Source organism: Athene cunicularia (assembly GCF_003259725.1).
Source record: "Athene cunicularia isolate RWA chromosome 5 unlocalized genomic scaffold, athCun1 chr5_part2, whole genome shotgun sequence".
NCBI lineage: Eukaryota > Metazoa > Chordata > Aves > Strigiformes > Strigidae > Athene > Athene cunicularia.
The window spans coordinates 9,911,502-9,929,436 of record NW_020799102.1 but is presented as its reverse complement, the minus strand read 5'-3'; the positions used below and the strand labels follow the sequence as shown (position 1 = coordinate 9,929,436).

The following is a 17,935-nucleotide window of genomic DNA, read 5'->3' as shown; positions in this document are numbered from 1 at the left end:
GTTTTTATTCACATTTCTTTTTTTAATTCCCACCCCGATTTAATTTTAAATCATAAAATATATATTTAAAATCTGTTCATATTTTAAAATATTTACAGGAAAAGTTCCTTCTGTTGAGGTCATGAGGAGTCTGTACAAGGAGAGGGTGGAGGGGGATAGAGGTGAAAATAGCTTCGTTCTGTGGCAGGAGACGGAGGACAACTTTCTTCTGCCGACATGTACTGACTGCGAGGTGTGGGCGGAGGGGGATAAGGGTCTGAGTCTGAATTTAAATCTATATAGTATTTGTTGGCCTTCCATCGACTAGTAGTATAGTCACTGTCACAAACATCTGTGCTGCATGGGGTTGTGGGTGGAGCGATCCCTCGTATAAGGTATGGCCTGCAAAACAAACAAAACAAAACAAAAGCACATGCATTAGTTGCAATCTGGAGGAAAATAGAGAGAACAAGAAAGAAAGAGATTGAAAACGAACAGCTCTGTGTCCTCAGTCAAGACACCTGCTCATTAACCCTATGTGAGCCCTGATGAAGGTTTTCAGAGGAACCCAACAAGTACTGCAGCCCCTGGCCAACCAGAGGAGACCACGATGGCCATTTAGCCCAGTCACTAACAAAAAGGCTGACTCATCAAAGAGCTTGAAGATAAGCTTGAGTAACTGAGCAGAAAGCACCAACCTTCTCTACACAGGATGCTAAGTGACTGTTACACAGCAATGTAATGTGTACATTGCATTATTACTCAGCAACACTGTACTGAAAGGTGTAAACCCTGTGGTGTCAAAGTAAGAACACAAAGCCAATGTTTAACATTAGAACTGGCATAGCCTCCATTTGAATGGTCATTTATTAAGAGGGGGACAGGATTTTTAAACAAGGTAAAGCCTAAACAAGAACATTTTGCTTAAGATCCAAAACTAAAGGGCAGACCAATAGAAGATTTATTAAACCTTTTTATCTGAACTGTACCTGTAAGATCTCGTGGTTGAAGGAATGTTTGAGGAGTAAAACATCTCTGCATTATACAGGGAGCGATCGGTAGCTGGGGAAGGAGGTGGGTTCAAGATCTAGGAAGAAGAGGAAAAAGCAGTGAGAAAGTTTGGTTTAATTTTACACCTTTTCTTATTTTGAAAATATTATCTATGCCTTCATCCTTATTTTGGTTTCTTCTCCTTGATGCTTGGGTGAGTTAATGCATTTTTAGAGATCACAGAACTTCATTATGAGACTTTACTCTGGGCTTAGGTACACTGCAGGCCTTCAAAGTTCTCACAGTACAGGGAATTTTCTTCCTTGCCACATCTGTTATTACACTGGAAGGCTAGAGTAAAGCTGGAAATTAGACCCAGTTTTGATGAATCTCAGTGCACTTCCTCGGACATAAGAACTAGTATCATCCTCGGCAGATGCTAATGGGAAATAAAGTCTGTTCCAGTCCCAGCCCCTAAACATACCCCCAGCAATAGCAGGGTCAGAAGGCCAAGTTCCTTTACTACAACTCCATCCTTCCCTGAATACTTCCTTTTTACTGCCGTTCTGTAAACATATGATTTTGGCACAGTTCACAATGCAAAGAGCCCAAGGCTAAAAATAGTTACAGCCTGTCCTAGCCTACGTGTGCACATACATGGTTGCTGGTAACCCTCGCACTAGGAAAACAGTTGTGTTTCAGAATCCTTCAGGATTCTTCCCCTAGCAGGAAGCAGAACCCCTGAAAGGGCCAGCAGGACACTGCCCTAAGAACAAAGAGGGCGCTTCATCCCTTCCAATGTGGAAAACTACAGCATTGCTGTTGATGGTTGGGCCTCATCAATGTGAGCATCTTGTACACAGCCTGTCCTGGGCATTCTGCCAAGCCACGGCCTGCCACAGTGACCACGACAGCCTCCTTCCTTTGCCCCTGCTCCTCTCTCACAATAATACTGTAGAATCACTGGAGTGGAGAACATTGGTTTGGGCTTCACTGTGCAGCAAATGATTCCTGGCCACTGAGATGAGTTCCTCCTTACTCACACTGACAAGCCCTGCACCTAGATTCATGTGAGGGGAGACAAGCTTGAATACCCTCTCCCCCTGCCAGCTGTGGGGAATGAGGAGTAATTGCCCCAGGAGTATCTTCCACAAATCCTCTTCCTTGGAGAAGCACTGCATGCTACTTCTGGATTCTCTCCCACCAGCACCCTGAGCTGCACCAACACCACTTCACATTCAGATTAAACACAGCAAACAGAGTGTCAGCCAGGAAGCCCGTGGCCAGGTTCTCGGGCATATAAACTGGCATAACTCCATTGATATCAATTTCTTCCTAGTCTCTGGACCATCTCTCAGTACCACTAAAATGTGTTAAATAAAACAAAGAAGTCAAGACAACTAGATGCTCAGATCTCCCCTTTTTATTATTAACCTAAAGCTGGGTAATTAGCTACGAGGTAGAACTGATTAAAGTATTTGAATTAAGCAGTAACTTTAATGTAACAAAGCCCTTGCAACAGCTTCCTTCTAAGAATCCAGCATGTCCTTCCTGAAGGAGAGGCTGATATCCCTGCAGGCCCTGGCTGATGTAGCCCGGGGTGGAAACTGTGGAAGAAGAATGCTCAGTAATGGACAAATTGGTTAGGCCAGAAGTTCAACAGAAGAGTTGATCTTTTGGCCAACAGATTCCACAGAATGGCACAGGCAGATCAGCTCTTGGGCTTCTTTCCAGATTTATTTAAGTAAGGGGTTTTAGTACAAATTCAGCGAAGTTTTTTCTGTTCTGTTTTTTGAGTTCCAAACATCTGCTAGCTCTGACTTCCTGATGGCTTCTTTGAGAATCAATATTACCTTGTCAATAGATGAGCTCACGAGCCTCTCTTTTCCATCTTTCTCCTTCTTAAAGGGGAGAGAGAGCACATCTGCCACTGGTCAAAACACTATCAAAATGTCCATACATAGCATAACAGTTTACATGTAAACACAAATGCACACATACCCAGACAGTATGTGGGCTCCTGAACAAATACAACTGAAAAAAATCACCTCAATAGCTAGCAGATTGACTCTGCAAGCTTGTGTGAACAGAAGATTGCTCTGAAGCAGGAAGGAAAAAAACCTGTCATATAACAAAATGCTGGCAAACAGTAACATAAGAGTATGCTTCTCCTACATATTCTTCAAGAATCATTTCTATTCACACATCCTTGAATTCATGAAAACTGATGTGGGGACTAAAATTCTGTCACTTCCAACAGTTAAAAGCCAGAAATGGAACTAAATTACAGCTGAAAAAAAAACAGTGTAACCTCTGCTGGTACCAGTGTTTTGTCCCAGTGCATGTGCTTGGTTTTCTGAATCAACAATCAACACTTTATCTAAACATCAAGACAAGCTTATTTCTTATGCGTTTGCATTCCAGTCCTGCCACGTCTTGTTTGTCTTTTCATTCCATGTGTGCCTGCAGCATTACACAGTGCAAAATGTCACCGGGCAACTGACATCAGAGTGTACAAAGAGCAAAGGAGGTGGCACCTCCAAGGGAGTCAAGACAGAAGAACAGAAGCGCCCAGGAACAATCCAGCTGATATCACTCTAATAGCAGAACATTTTGGACACCATATAGCATGGTGTAATCCTGATGGACTACAACAAAGCCCTTTTGTGAAGTTCAGTGGGTGTTGGACTGGGCCTGTATATCATAAACAGTAACATCCAAGAACAACTATTAACATTCTATTTAGTAGCACAAATTTTCATCGTCCTTTTCTTCAGAACTGGGAAATAGCTAACTCACAGGTGTATAATCAAGACATACCTGTGGGTAGAAAGTGGCTTTAGTGCTGGATGAGCTGCTTGAAGAGGCTCCAGTGACATGGTTTCTGTCATATAAGGGGGCACCGCTGCTTCCTCCCATGAGACTCATGGAGCTGATCATGGACTTTCCACAAGAGATGCCTGCAGTTAGACAGAGAGGAAAACAAGGTCAGGTAACCCACAACTGTATCTACCAGTGCAAAAGAGAAAACAAGTCCACAGGTTGGCAAACCTGTGCAACACTACTAGTTGTCATTTTGGGAACCGTGTTTTATGTCAAAACTTCAGGATTACAAGGAACAACATATTTTGTAAAGAAAACATCTCACCCCTAGACCACCTACTCTCTCACTGTGCCACTGAACTACTCAGAACCTGCTGCTCACACTCTGCTGAGAAAGGAATCTTCACTGAACATTGATCCAAACTTTTCACCCAAATCATTAACTAAGAAATTTTCCAATTAAACAAATTCAGGCATTTGCAAAAAAAGCCTTATACACTGCCCAAGAAAAACAAGCCAGACCTCCAAAGTTTTAATTCCATCCAAAGAAGTTCAATTGCAAGTACATGAACAAAAACAATAAATTATTACTTTTATTGAAAAAAAAATCCCTGCTTAAACTGGAAATCATCAGAGGCAAAAGAAAGGAAACCTGGGTGACAGGAAAAGGGAAGACAACATTCTCCAACGTGTATTACTCCAATATCCACTTAAATCAGACAATAGATTTCCAGCTTCTTCCTGTCAGACTATTCAGTGTTAATGGAAGAGTTTAGTTTGGGGAACTTTTCAGCAATTTTTCAGATGGAGGCAGTATGTATTACAAGCAGAGTGACTCTATTTGTGATCATGATTCATGACTATCTTTTCTGGAAACGCTATGGTATTAGGACCCTATGTATTTTCTTCAGAATTAACACCAATGCTAATATTTTCAGCTGTTGTAACTTGTCATGGCAATATGGATTAGAAAAAAATAACAAATACAAATGAGAATCAGAATGACAGCTTAGTTTAGCACCTACAGAGGTACTGATGAAAACCACTGATACTTTCTTTAATTAAAAAGCTTTAGTGTGAATTCCACTTTAAAGAACCACTGCAAAGATTTCACCTGCAATGATTTCATTCGAAAATTTTATTTCCTACCACAAAAACCTCTTGATAACCATAAAACCATAATTTAAGAAGGAACAGCTGATCACAGTCATTAAAGTGTGAGAAAGGCTAAACCTAAGTTGTCTCTGGCTGTCCTCAAAGCCATGGCTAGAGGAAAACAATAATTATCACATCTCAAAAACTTCTTTAGTGTCTCCATTAAGTGCCACATTTTTTCATTTGTCTTTATAATCTTTCTGATTTTCAGCAGACATGGAAAGCAGACTCCAAGTGCTCTGAAGTACGGATTTCTTGTATTCTGGCCCTGTCTGGTAGCTTTACAGGAGAACATTTACTTTCCAGCTTCCTGAGCAATATGAAGAGATATTCTTTCTTCTCAGGGCTTTGTAGTTAAGAATTTGCTATTTCCTCTATGAAAAGTATATTTTATATTTGTAAAATAAGGCACACCATTTCAGTGTTTACTTTGATGTCTCTACGAGGTTTCTGGGTTCTTATCTATTAAATGAATATCCTGAGCTTTCATGTATACTTCAAGTCCTTCAGCACCGTAACTGCACGGAGTTCTCTGAATGGGTGGTTTGAGTCCTTGGCGAGGTAGAGAAGCTTTGCTGTTTTACAGATGAAGAATTGAGACACAGAGAGAATAAATACTTTGTCCAAAATCAAACAGGAAAGCTGTCTCAGAGATGGGCTAAACCAAAGGGGAATGTTTTCATTATACTTCAGGCAATGAGCAGCCAGGCTATAAAACCACACCCAGACTGCTTGTGTTCTTCCACAGTTATTGAATTGTCTAGGTTGGAAAAGCCCTTGCAGCTCCTCCACTCCAACCATGAACCACACCCTGACCATTCCCAACCCCACCAGATCCCTCAGCGCTGGCTCAGCCCGACTCTTCAACCCCTCCAGGGATCCCGGGGACTCCCCCCCTGCCCTGGGCAGCCCGTTCCAACGCCCAACAGCCCCTTCTGCACAGAAATCCTTCCTCAGAGCCAGCCTGACCCTGCCCTGGGCAGCTTGAGGCCATTCCCTCGGGGCCTGGCGCTGGGGCCTTGGCTCCAGAGACTCATCCCCCTCTCTGCCCCCTCCTGGCAGGGAGCTGCAGAGGGCCAGGAGGTCTCCCCTCAGCCTCCTCTTCTCCAGACTAATTCTCCAGACTATTTGCTCTTGTAACTCTGGGGAGGGAGGTTTATCTGTTCCTTTTCTGTATTAAACTAAGCTTCTTCACTTCTTTCCTCTGCTTCTTTTCACTGTGGAGTAACTTACCCACCCTGAGCAGACAGGACAAAACTGTGTGAAGACCTTTGATGGACAGGACAGACACAAGGACATCTGAGTACAAGACACAAAGAGCAACTCCACAGAGCTATCAGTAGAAGGCTGAATGGCACATGCATTCTGTTTCCAATACTGCACGTGGTTCACAACTCTTCACAGAGTTTTGCAAGCTTTAGGTAAGAAGTACTGAACAAAACTCAGGCTTTATTACATCCACTAGAATGAACTACTTAAAGAGGATGCTTTCACTGGTAAAATACTGTAGATGTACTGTCAGAAAGATGTGCAGATGCAGCCTAGCATTAAAACTGCATTTGAAAATCCAGCAAGATGCCTAATGAAATGCATCTAATAGTTTTTGCATATCTGGTCCAAATGACAGATTTATACCAAAACCACCGAGCAGATCAACATGATTTCTGCTCTTTGATAACTCCGTGTCTAGCACTCCAAATCCAAACAATCTGATTAGATGCAAGGTCCTTACCATCCTTACCAGTAAAAGTGCCATGTTGAGAACTTCCTGGAGCAATAAAATTGAGAGGGACGTGAGGGGTGCCACTGACATACTCATGTGGAAAAGGACTATTGGGCCCAGCATAGCGCTGACACACCACTCGCTGGCACACAAAGTACATTCCTCCCATGACAAAAAGTGACAGTATTATACCAATGACAGGACCGATGGCACTACTGTGTGGCTGTGACTCATCTGAAGCTGGCTTTGTTTTTTCTGGAATGAGAGGAGAAAAAAAAATTAAGGAGGTCATTAAACATGGGGCAATATATATATATTTGCTCGTGCAGCAAATCACTCGGCTCGCAGACATTCAAACAGTGTCTTTTAAAGTACCTGCAGCAGACTCAGGCATCTATAACTCCACATATTCTGATTCAATGCACAAGACTTCATGCCTCCTCTTCCCCTCCACATATATAAAGCAGTATTAGCAAGGTACTGTTCTTTCTGTCTAGCAATTAATCTCGTAACAGGATCACTTATTGTCTTAATGGAACAGCAGCCTCAGTTTCTTTTTCTTCCCCCCACAAAGTCTACCAGTTAAGGATATAGGACACTTATAAACATGAAGACCTTAATCAGAAAGGAATCTGCTCTCTCAAAAGCCATTTGGGCTATCAATAACGTTAAAAAATTAAAACATTTACCAGCAGGGAAGCTACCATATGTATAAAGCCATGGATGACCTCCTAGCTAATACAGGCCTTAAGATAATCTAGAATACTTTTCCTTCCTAAAATATTACTTGCTTTCTAAAAAAAATCCTTACAAATTGGAAGGAAACCACAATACAGATCTCAAATACTTTCTACTTCTTATTTCTTCTCCCCTATATAGCCCAATGTTAAGTAATATAAAGTGCTGCAGTATTTGAGATGAGCTATGTATATCTCCACCTGATTACTTTCAAAATTCTTGCCAAATAAACCTGACACCTCTATCTATAAACTTGGCCAAAGCCAATTAATTTTCCATGTTTAGATCACACTATAGACCCCTCCCCCCCAATGAAGTTTTTAAGAAATGAAATGGCTCATGTAAGGTTCAAGCCTTCACAGAATTTTTCTCCAGTGGTTCTGGTTTCAATGGAAGGGAATGGGAAACAACTGAAATATGAGAAGGAAGATAAATACAAAGATGTACCCATAAACTCTTAACAGCTCAGCATCAGAATTCTGTCTTAAGAGTCTTTATCTACTTTTCACACCTATTGTGCATGCCATCTTTTCTGTCAGCTAAGGCCCTAACTTTCAAATAGTTCCGATATGATACCAGAAAAAAGCAAAGCCAACATTAAATATATTCCCAAAGTAGCTAATTTAAAACACACAATCATTTTGGTTAAATCTAGCTTGTTTTAAATGTAAGAGCCTTATCTAGAAAGCAGCAATCATTTTTATTCCCTACTTGAGTTCTTCCCCTCTGTCAAGCAAGAAACCACAGAATGCTCTGTTCCACAAAGAGACTCCAGAGGAGACAGTCTTATGTCTACATAAAGACACATTTAAATCAGTTAAGACCTAATTGCAGGATTGGACCCGAAGTGCAAACAGGAAACAGCTGCACTAACTTGGCAGCACAAAAGTTTGCTAAGTGCACAAAGAAAATAAACTAAAGAAAGGGAAAAAAGAGTGGCATTACATTATTCAGGTAATTAGGGGAACTGGGCGAGACCTGACAGATAAACAGAAGAAGCATGAGAAGCATGTTCAGTCTGAAATTTCCAACAGGAGGGCTGAACAGTTTTTGTTGCCATTCTTTTAGCATGCCTGTAACTTGCATGTTACTGCCATGAGAATTCAAAGTAACAGTATGCCCAGAAAAATCAAGGTCTCTCCTTTTATTTTTTTCCTACCTGCACTTTAAGAGACCAGCTTGTGGTGTCCTGTGGACGCTTGCTCACTGAATGCTAGTTCACAGAATCATCTGGTTTGGAAAGGACCTTGAAGCTCATCCAGTCCAACCATGAACCTCACCCTGACCGTTCCCAATCCCACCAGATCCCTCAGCGTTGGCTCAGCCCGACTCTTCAACCCCTCCAGGGATCCCGGGGACTCCTCCCTGCCCTGGGCAGCCCATTCCAACGCCCAACAGCCCCTTCTGCACAGAAATCCTTCCTCAGAGCCAGCCTGACCCTGCCCTGGGCAGCTTGAGGCCATTCCCTCGGGGCCTGGCGCTGGGGCCTTGGCTCCAGAGACTCATCCCCCCTCTCTGCCCCCTCCTGGCAGGGAGTTGCCGAGGGCCAGGAGGTCTCCCCTCAGCCTCCTCTTCTCCAGACTGAACCCCCCCAGTTCCCCCAGCCGCTCCCCAGCAGACCTGTGCTCCAGACCCTGCCCCAGCTCCGTTGCCCTTCTCTGGCCACGCTCGAGTCATTCAATGGCCTTTTTGGGGTGAGGGGCCCAAAACTGAACCCACTCAGCGAGGGGCGGCCTCACCAGTGCCGAGCCCAGGGCTCAGATCCCTTCCCTGTCCCTGCTGGCCACGCCAGTGCTGACACGAGCCAGGATGCCATCGGCCTCCTTGCCCCCCTGGGCACACTGCTGGCTCATTCTCACCCCCCAGTCCCTCTCTGACTGGCAGCTCTCCAACCACTCCTCCCCAAGCCTGTAGCCCTGCTGGGGGTTGTTGTGGCCCAAGGGCAGTCCCCGGCATTTGCCCTCAGTGAAACTCCCCCAGCTGGGCTCAGCCCATGGCTCCAGCCTGGCCAGGTCTCTCTGCAGCCTCCCCACCCTCGAGCAGATCAACACTCCCTCCCAACTTGGTTTCTCCCCATAATCAGCCTCTAGCTTGACCATGTAATTGCAGAGGATAGGGCTGTGCATTTTTAAAAGCCACCCCAAGCTTAGCAGCAGCTCTGGAAGTCCCAAGTTACTGAGCACAGCAGAATCAGGTCCCCCCGCCCCGGTACAGATCTGAAGGTCCATCCACTGCTGTTCCTGCATTACCTGGAATAACAGCATTACAGACCTGCTACACAGTGCTTCAAGCTCACACTCTTGCTGCACGGACCAGTGGAAGAGTATGACTATATTCAGCAGCCAAATACAACTAGGAGAGTATCTGGCCAAGATTCACTGGGCTTCCCTGAAAGAATATTACTGTGCATAGGCTGGGGCTCTGCATAGGGATGCAGGATGCTTGAATCTCAAGGAAAGACATCTCACCACACAGCAGCTCATCAGAACCATCAATGCAATCCGGAAAGGAGTCACACTGTTGCTTCAGGAGGATGCACTGGCCACTTGCACATCGGAACTGATTGGTGAGACAGATTGCTGCACAGAAAGAAAGAAAAGATTAAGTACTAATTGCATGGGAGCATTTGAGCCTCTTAAGAAAACCAAGAGAAGTGAGACACGAAGCCACAGTACATTCTGTATGATGACCAGGTAGGCACTAGAACACATGCTTTGCTGCTGTGGGTAAAATGCAAGTCTGCATTTCTCTGATTCTTCCGTCTTGTTGTTATACATCCTACTCAGTGATGCTAAAGTAAAATTCTGATCCCAGTAACTCCCCATCCTTTGTCAAATCAGTCCTGTAGGGCCAAAACTGGGATCAAATCAGCAAGAATCTCTTACAATAACTAACAGAGTATAGCTGGTCACCTGACGTGTTAACAAAATGTAGTAACATTATAAAACTTTACATAGTCTATACTATTTTATGTAGCCCTGTATAATATAACCTTGCTAAATAACTGTTAAAATTCTTATATTCCGTTTCAGCAGAAAGGACCTCTTAATTAACTCTGGAATTTCTATCAAGTCAAAGCATACTAAATGATCAGTAAAGAGACCATCTTATGAGGGCTAGTAAACAGCAGTCCTGGAAGGTTCATGGTATAGGTTATTCAATGCAAAAAGAAGAAAGGTTCTTCTGGCAGAGAGGATCAACATTCATGTTCTGGATCACAGCACTGCTGGTGTTGTGAAGTGGACCTCTTGAATAGCCATACTTATTTTGCTGTGGCACAGTTTGCAGAGCAGTTCTCACATAAGAGAAATAAATTATCTATGGAGAAAAAAACTTAGCTGGAAACTCCAAACGCGTCAGCTCCTGATTTGGACTGTTATGCCCCCAATATGTTGGATGCAGCTCCACAAGGTCCTACAGTGCACACAAAACACACACATGTTGACAGAAGGCTCTAAAAACATCTAGAGCTCCCATCACACCATTTAGGTTCTTGCACTATGAGTAGGGCCAAGTTTTGTGTGCACCTTCCTATTTGCCAGTGACTACCAGCCCTTGACTTGTTCTTGCAACTGTCTGCTGCTCCTCTGTCTTCCATCAAGATTATGCCTTAATATCCTTTCTCTTCTTAGGTGCTGTATCTTCTACTGCTGTCCTGCCTTGCTGGATTCCTTGTTTCTTCTTGATTCAGCAATGGACAGCTTGGAGCACTGAACCTGTGTTGTAGAGATGAAGTTTCTTCAGTGCCATGGTAATCTAGCTGCTCTATCAAGAGCCTGTTAACCTGGTGACCTCCACTGGGTATGAGAGCATCAGCTAGCAGTGTCACAATAAATTCAAGAAGATGAAAGCCAGAGTCTTAAAGATGTGGCACAAGAACCACAAACATATCTGTGGACATTTCTCTGGCCACTTCCAGTCACAGTCTGCAACCCCTGTGCCAATGGCTTCAGATTCAACTCTCCCAAAACACGCCTTGGGAAACCAGGGGATGGGAGAAGTGGCTTCTGATAGAACCAAGGCACTGAAGTCAGATCTACGGAGAGGCGGTGATTATCACTGCTCTGACCAGAAGACAATTCCTCTGATACATGAGGTATAGTAGAAAAGTTCTGTTAACTTTTCTGCTATAGAAGAACTTCTACTATAGAAGAACTACTTGCTAAGCCCAGTTAGCCTCACCGCCCTAATAAAGAACAAGAATGTACCATATGCCACCTTCCCTTCCCCAAGCACAGTGGGTTATAGGCTAATACATGCTAAGGGATGAGAAAGGCCTATCTGTTTTATTTTTCTTAGAAACCCACTCAGGCCTTGGCCTGTAAAGATTCCTGAGGACTACAGAGACCACGTTTGCCACATCTCCCTCAGTCTAACCCTGAACAGAGTATGCTCATAGCCCTCCTTGGGAAGTGTCAGACAGCATCCTAGACAGAAGTCTAGTCTTGGGTGGCCCACGTGCTTGCAGAGGATTGGGCATACAACCCCTGAACATTTGATGCTTCAACTATTCTAGACCAGATGGTAAGGCTTATCTGTGCCCCCAAAGGGTCTGTGTAGGGCAAGTCAGGCATCCACAGTTTATACAATGCCAGGAACATTGGCATTAATTTTGCTTAGCAGTGCCCATCATTTCACCGGGAGATGACAAAATGCACATTCCCCTTTGACTCTGTGTGTGGGTAGTGGGCACTGTTACACTGCATATGGGATCAACAGTGGACAAAGCAGAGCCTCTTGATGAAGCAGTACAGGTAGTAAGTTCAAACTCCCACAAGAAAGGCAGGAACTTGGACATGGCTGATCCTCTTCTTGTCTGCAAAGAAGGTACTGGTGTGCTGGTGTCCAGACTCAGAGTTACAGAAGACGCTGCAAATCCACAAAATTGCTCATGGAAACGCCCACAAAAAAATCTACCCTGCTGGCCCCATGGCAATGGTTAGCCGCTGAATGAGTAGAGCCAAGAGTCCTGAGGCTTCACAGGGCAGGAACCACGCTACTGAAAGGCTCCTGAAATTTTCTACAGCTCTAAGAAGCCATAGTGCCAGCTCATAGTCAAGTGTCTGTTTTAGCTGTACCTTGATACTAGACACAGAATATGCAAGTTTTCCCATCAGCCAAAGGATGATGCAAATGCACCCATCCATTCTTCTCTCTTGGACACAGATCCTATGGCTGACTGCATACAAAGCACCTGCAGCAGCAGGAGCTCCTTGGACATCATTCCACAGTTTTCTCACGGGAAGGTACATCCAGGACTATAAGCATCAGCTTGCAAAGAGTGAACTCTCAGAACAGCCAGTTCAGCCACAAGATTAAGTTCATTTCTTCCTTCCCATGGCACCTTGTAGTGAGCCCTGTGTGAAGGCCAAGGGGACACCATGGAAACAGTGCAAGCCAAAATGGTAATAATTATGCAGGAAAAAAAAAAAAAAGCATGTGGTAAGTTCTGCCAGTTTTTTTCCTGTTTTCATTCTGAATGTGGATTAAAGACATTCCCCTCAACCTCCCTCATATCTATAGTTACATGGTCAGAAATTTATGCATAGAAGTTTAATTTGAGCAACAAAATAAGAAAGAGAGAAAGAAAAACAGAATCAGTGGATAGCTTAGTTAGGCTTATAGTTAAGGCTGTTTTTCCCCATGCAGAACTAAAAATCATATATGTATCAATATATATTAAGAACAGCTAGAATCCCGCATGGATGCTTATGTTAGACTATTGAGTTCAGGAAAAATAATCTTACTATCACAATCCGCTTCATCAGATTTATCTTGGCAGTCAATTTCTCCATTACACCGCAAGTGTGCATCAATACACTGTCCCTTCTCACACTGAAACTGGGATGCAGAGCATATGGGGCAACTATCTTCATCACTCTGGTCATCACACTCCGGAAATCCATCACACCGCCATGCCATGGGGATGCAGTCAATCTCTCCAGTCGCACAGGTAAACTGGTCTGGGGAACAAGTTGGAGGTTCTGGAGAAAGAGGAAACAAATCACCTTGTGTTTTCCATTATATTCTTGGACTGGAGTTCTTCCGTGACAATACTAAGACTCCAGCAAAGAGGAAAACATGATTTTGCATAGGGAATGAAATTTTGCCAACTTCCTAACAAAAACTGGAAGCATGCTGAGTGAAGCAGCTTGCTCTAGCAGGCAAGCACTGAACTAATGACAAGAACTACAAATACTTTCTTTGGCTCTAACAGCCACCTTTTGGAAGACACTGCCATACACATAAATTCAAATAAATGCTCAAGTTCTGATTGCCAACCACATTCTACACAATTTTAAGCCTTGCAATTATATTAACCTGGAACAATTCTTCATAAAAAAACCTGGGACATTGGGTTAACTGGCAACAGATACACCTAGAACATTAAAACATCTGCTTGCACAATATCTGTTTCTCTGTTTTACCAGTGGTTTCTCCACAAACAATTTTCTGAGTGTGCGTGGCGGGGTTCTGGTAGCAGGGGAGGGGGCTACAGGGGTGGCTGCTCTGAGAAGCTTCTTGATGCTCCCCCAGCTCAAAGAGCACAAGGAGTCCCCCCCTGAGGAGGAAAGAGAGGCAGACACAATGTGTGACGAACAGACCACAACCCCCATCCCTGCCCCCCTGTGCTGCTGGGGGGCAGGAAGGAGGGAGAGAAATTGGGAGCAAAGCTGTGCCTGGGAAGAAGGGAGGGGTGGAGGAAGGTGTTTTTAAAATGTGGTTGCATTTCTTGCTGTCCTACTCTGATTTATTGGTAAATTGCTGGTGGTGGTGGTAGTCAAATTAAATTGACGTTTTTTTTTCCCAAGTCGAGTCTGTCTTTTGCTCATGACCATTAACTGTTGAGTGAGCCCCTCCTGTCTCTGTCTCAGTTCCCAAGCCTTCTGTTTTACTGTCTCCTCCCCATCCCTGAGGGGGGAGCAGGGAGCCAGCGGTTCCTGATGCTCAGCTGCCCTCTGGGCTTAAACCACAACACTGAGTCAGATATGAACTGAAAAATATGAATGGAGGAAAAATAATCTGTAGAGGACTGTTAAACATTAATCTAAGTCCTCTTGCTGGAAAGTGTCCGGGCTGCAGGTCAGTGGAGGTTCAGAGCAACGTGAGGAGCTGTTGGCCTGCCCTGATCTTACATTCTTTCACCATGGTCAGAGACAGAACACTGGACCTTGCACACAGACATTTTTATGTTTGCTGGACCTAAGAAAGCTGGAACTCCCTTCAAATTTGAGTCTTCACAGCCACCAGAATCCTAGCCCCAATCCATTCCACATCCATACTGCTGGTAAGGCTGCAATCACACACTGATAGCATTAAGCAGCAGCTACAACAACATGTAGAGATGCAACAATGACGCTCTAATAAGGGATTTGTAGTTGCTTTTTTCAGAATGTCAAAAGACAATCTGGGTCATGAATCTGTGGTAAAAATTGCTCCCATTTCTTACATAAAACAGATTAGCACACACTTTTTCACCATCAGTATCAATAAAGAAACAGTCAACGTGTAAATTCCTTCAGTTGTTGTCGGTAGCAATTAGTTATGTTCAAAATGAGGGGCCACTGCAGCAAATAGATGTATTTCCAATCATTTCAAAAGTTACTGGGTCAAATCCCCGTGACATGATTAGATGAGTTAGCAGAGGCAGTCACTGCTCCCCACAGCTGCTAATGCTAGAGCTAATGCTCTAAGTAGATGCTTTACCGCTTGGATTAACAGAGTAGCATGTCATCCCCTGTCTATGGCAGCAACACTGAGCAAGCTCTGACACTGGATGGTAGCCCTCCTCCGGAAACCCAGTGAGCACTTATTAACATTCAGGCTCAGGAATGGACTTCACAAAGAACACAGCATAAGGAAACCTTCTCAGCTGTAAGCAATGACAAGACTTCTGTATGAATATTTTTCTCCTGAGGGTGGTGTTACAGATCTTAGAGCTAGGCAATTACATGCAAACCATTTTTGAAGTGCTGCTGTCCTTCCTTCATTAGGGGCAAATGTTCAAGAATGAGACTCAAGTATAACCAAGAGCTTGAAAAACAAAATGCAAATAAAAATCCAAATGCATTTCATTTTTGAAAATTTTATGATTTTAAGTTTCTGATTTATGATTATTTGGTGTAGCAGTATGAGAATTACAAATGTAGTAGGTAAGAAAAAGATGCCAGATACACACATTAAGATAATTCTTGAATGTAAGTTTGATATGAGTGTGCTGTTTAATGTTTAATGTGCAACATTTCATATTGCATTATGGTTGCTCTTGGCAGGCACAAGCTTGCATTTAAAAACTTGTCAAGGGTACATGGACAAAAGCTCTCCAGCCAAAACAGCTAATAATCTATTCTGAAATACTGGCTATTGGCTGCTACTACAGCAGATAAGATAGGTTAAAATTCTGCAGCCTTAGTGGAGAATTAGAATAAAAACCCCAGACATTGAAATGGAGGACCCTTAATTTTTAGATTTATAGCTGAAAATAACAAAGAAGTGGGACGTAAGACTCTTGTTGGCCATGTTGTGCAACACCAGTACAGCAAGAAATGTAAGTAGATTGATTTTTTGACCCTCCCTGCAGATGTAACCACCACTACTTTAAAACCACATAACATGTTGTGGTCATGGGAAAGAAAACAGTTTATAATGGAAATGACTGTCCCGTGGGAGGTCAGAGTTCAGCCAGAAAATGAAATTCACAGCAAACCGAATACATAAAAAGAAGTCAAGAGGACCAAGAGAGCCAAACCATTTAAGATATGATGCCTCCCAAAAATAGACAATGGTTTTTTTTGGTTTTGTTTTTAATCTCCTTTTCAAGTGTAATGTAACAATTTTCAAAAATCCTGTGATTGTGAAAGGGAAGTCGAATGGAAAAGTCTATCATGTAGAAAGACGAGTTACCTTAATTAAAAAGGACTGCAGTGGAGCTTTTGGCCTACATTTCGTAACTAGAGAGTGCAGTGTTTCATGTTAAGAGGCCAAATTCATTTGAAAGACTGGAGTATGACACTGTGGGAATGCACAATTTCTGCTGCCAGGTCATCACCGGTTGACACAACATCATCTTATAAGAATTTGTTTAAAGCACAGACCTGTCACATCATACAATTAAAAAAATCTCAGTAGAAGATGAAAGTATTTTAAGGTCAAACAAGAATATTCTGCTCACAATGAAAAGTCACATACGTCCAAAAACTGAAGCAGAAAACAGCTTGTAGAAGAACCAAAGGTCAATTTAACAAATGATGCAACATACCATGTGTAGGAAAGCACTGTGAGTACATCCACATTTGGGACTGGAATGAAACCTCAACCCCCATCTTTTTTGCTGTGCAGTTCTATTAAATATAACTCACCTCCACACGTCAAGAGATTCTGTAGCAGTACAAGATGCTCGGGGCATGAACATCTTGGAGTCCCATCTCCTTTGGCAATGCAGATGTGTGAACACCCACCATTGTCCCGGGAGCACGGATGCACAGCTGGAGAAACACACAGAAAAGAATATTAGACAGCATAAAAGAAATCATAACTACTCCTAGCTAGGGAAAACTCACAAAATCACCTGCAAACCACTTCTGTTCGAGTAACCAAGATTTCACTACAAATTAACAGGAAGACACAAAGCAGGATTTTTCAGGAATCAGCAGCAAAAGCTGATTTACTGCTTCCTGAGGACTACATTTCTCCCAGTCACAGTGATATGGAGATGTTTAAAGGACTTCTAAAAAGAATTTGGGAACTCAGGTGAAGCGGAACGAGAGAGAAGGTCACACTTACAGCGTACCTAGACATCCCACCTACATTTCTAGGATAGCTAGGCATCAAGAATTAACATATGTCACTGCAGAATGCCAGCCCCCAAAACCCTCAGGAATTCTCCTTTATCTTAAAGAGCTCTTAATATCTAGGCCCTCCACTTCCACGTTACTCAGAAAACTGCAATATAAGCATGCACAGTTGATTTAAAATTTTTTTTTAAAGATAGGAAGCTCCACGGTTGTGTTCCCAAATCAGTTACCCAGAAGCACTGAGTATCTGAGAGCTCCTCATAGAATCACTCTAAATGAACATCAGGTGGGTAAGAAACAGACACAGAGAAGTGAAGTCACTTTCTGAGGACTCCAGCCCAACAAAGAGACCTGGTCTCCTGACTACTTATTCGAGCATCTGCTGGAGCAATTTGCAGGGCTGCAGCCTGTGTTACTTGTGATGCTGCTGAACAACGCATTCTTTACTACCAGTGAGGACCAGGATTTCCACAGGGAGGAAATGGTATAGATATCTTAAGTTCTGTGTCAAAGTCCTTTTCCATCTGTTCAGGCTTCTCAGCATCCTTTAACATATTCATTGAGTTAATACAGTGTTGGAGACACTACTGTTTGATGCATGGGTTGTTAGCAGAAAAACTGCATGCATGCATATTGTGTGGGCATGCACACATGTGCATATGTATTTTTACTCCCTTGTTGTAACAGAAGTCACTTACATAGGGCAGTTTTCAGCTGCAGAAGGTGATTAGTT

General features: G+C 43.2%; 1 protein-coding gene across 2 annotated transcripts in view; it reads right to left on the bottom strand.

Moving 5' to 3' along the window:
* Window positions 1-15: 15 nt before the first annotated feature.
* LRP5 (LDL receptor related protein 5) overlaps window positions 16-17,935 on the bottom strand; it is a 126,209-nt gene continuing 108,289 nt past the window's right edge. For both annotated transcript variants that reach the window (XM_026850575.1, XM_026850576.1), the window contains 7 exons: window positions 16,768-16,893; window positions 13,156-13,392; window positions 9,877-9,987; window positions 6,689-6,925; window positions 3,790-3,929; window positions 969-1,066; window positions 16-381 (listed from right to left, as the gene is read on the bottom strand). In XM_026850575.1, the coding sequence (XP_026706376.1) occupies window positions 120-381; window positions 969-1,066; window positions 3,790-3,929; window positions 6,689-6,925; window positions 9,877-9,987; window positions 13,156-13,392; window positions 16,768-16,893 (1,211 nt within the window). In that variant the 3' untranslated portion in view covers window positions 16-119. The remainder of the gene's footprint in view (window positions 382-968; window positions 1,067-3,789; window positions 3,930-6,688; window positions 6,926-9,876; window positions 9,988-13,155; window positions 13,393-16,767; window positions 16,894-17,935) is intronic.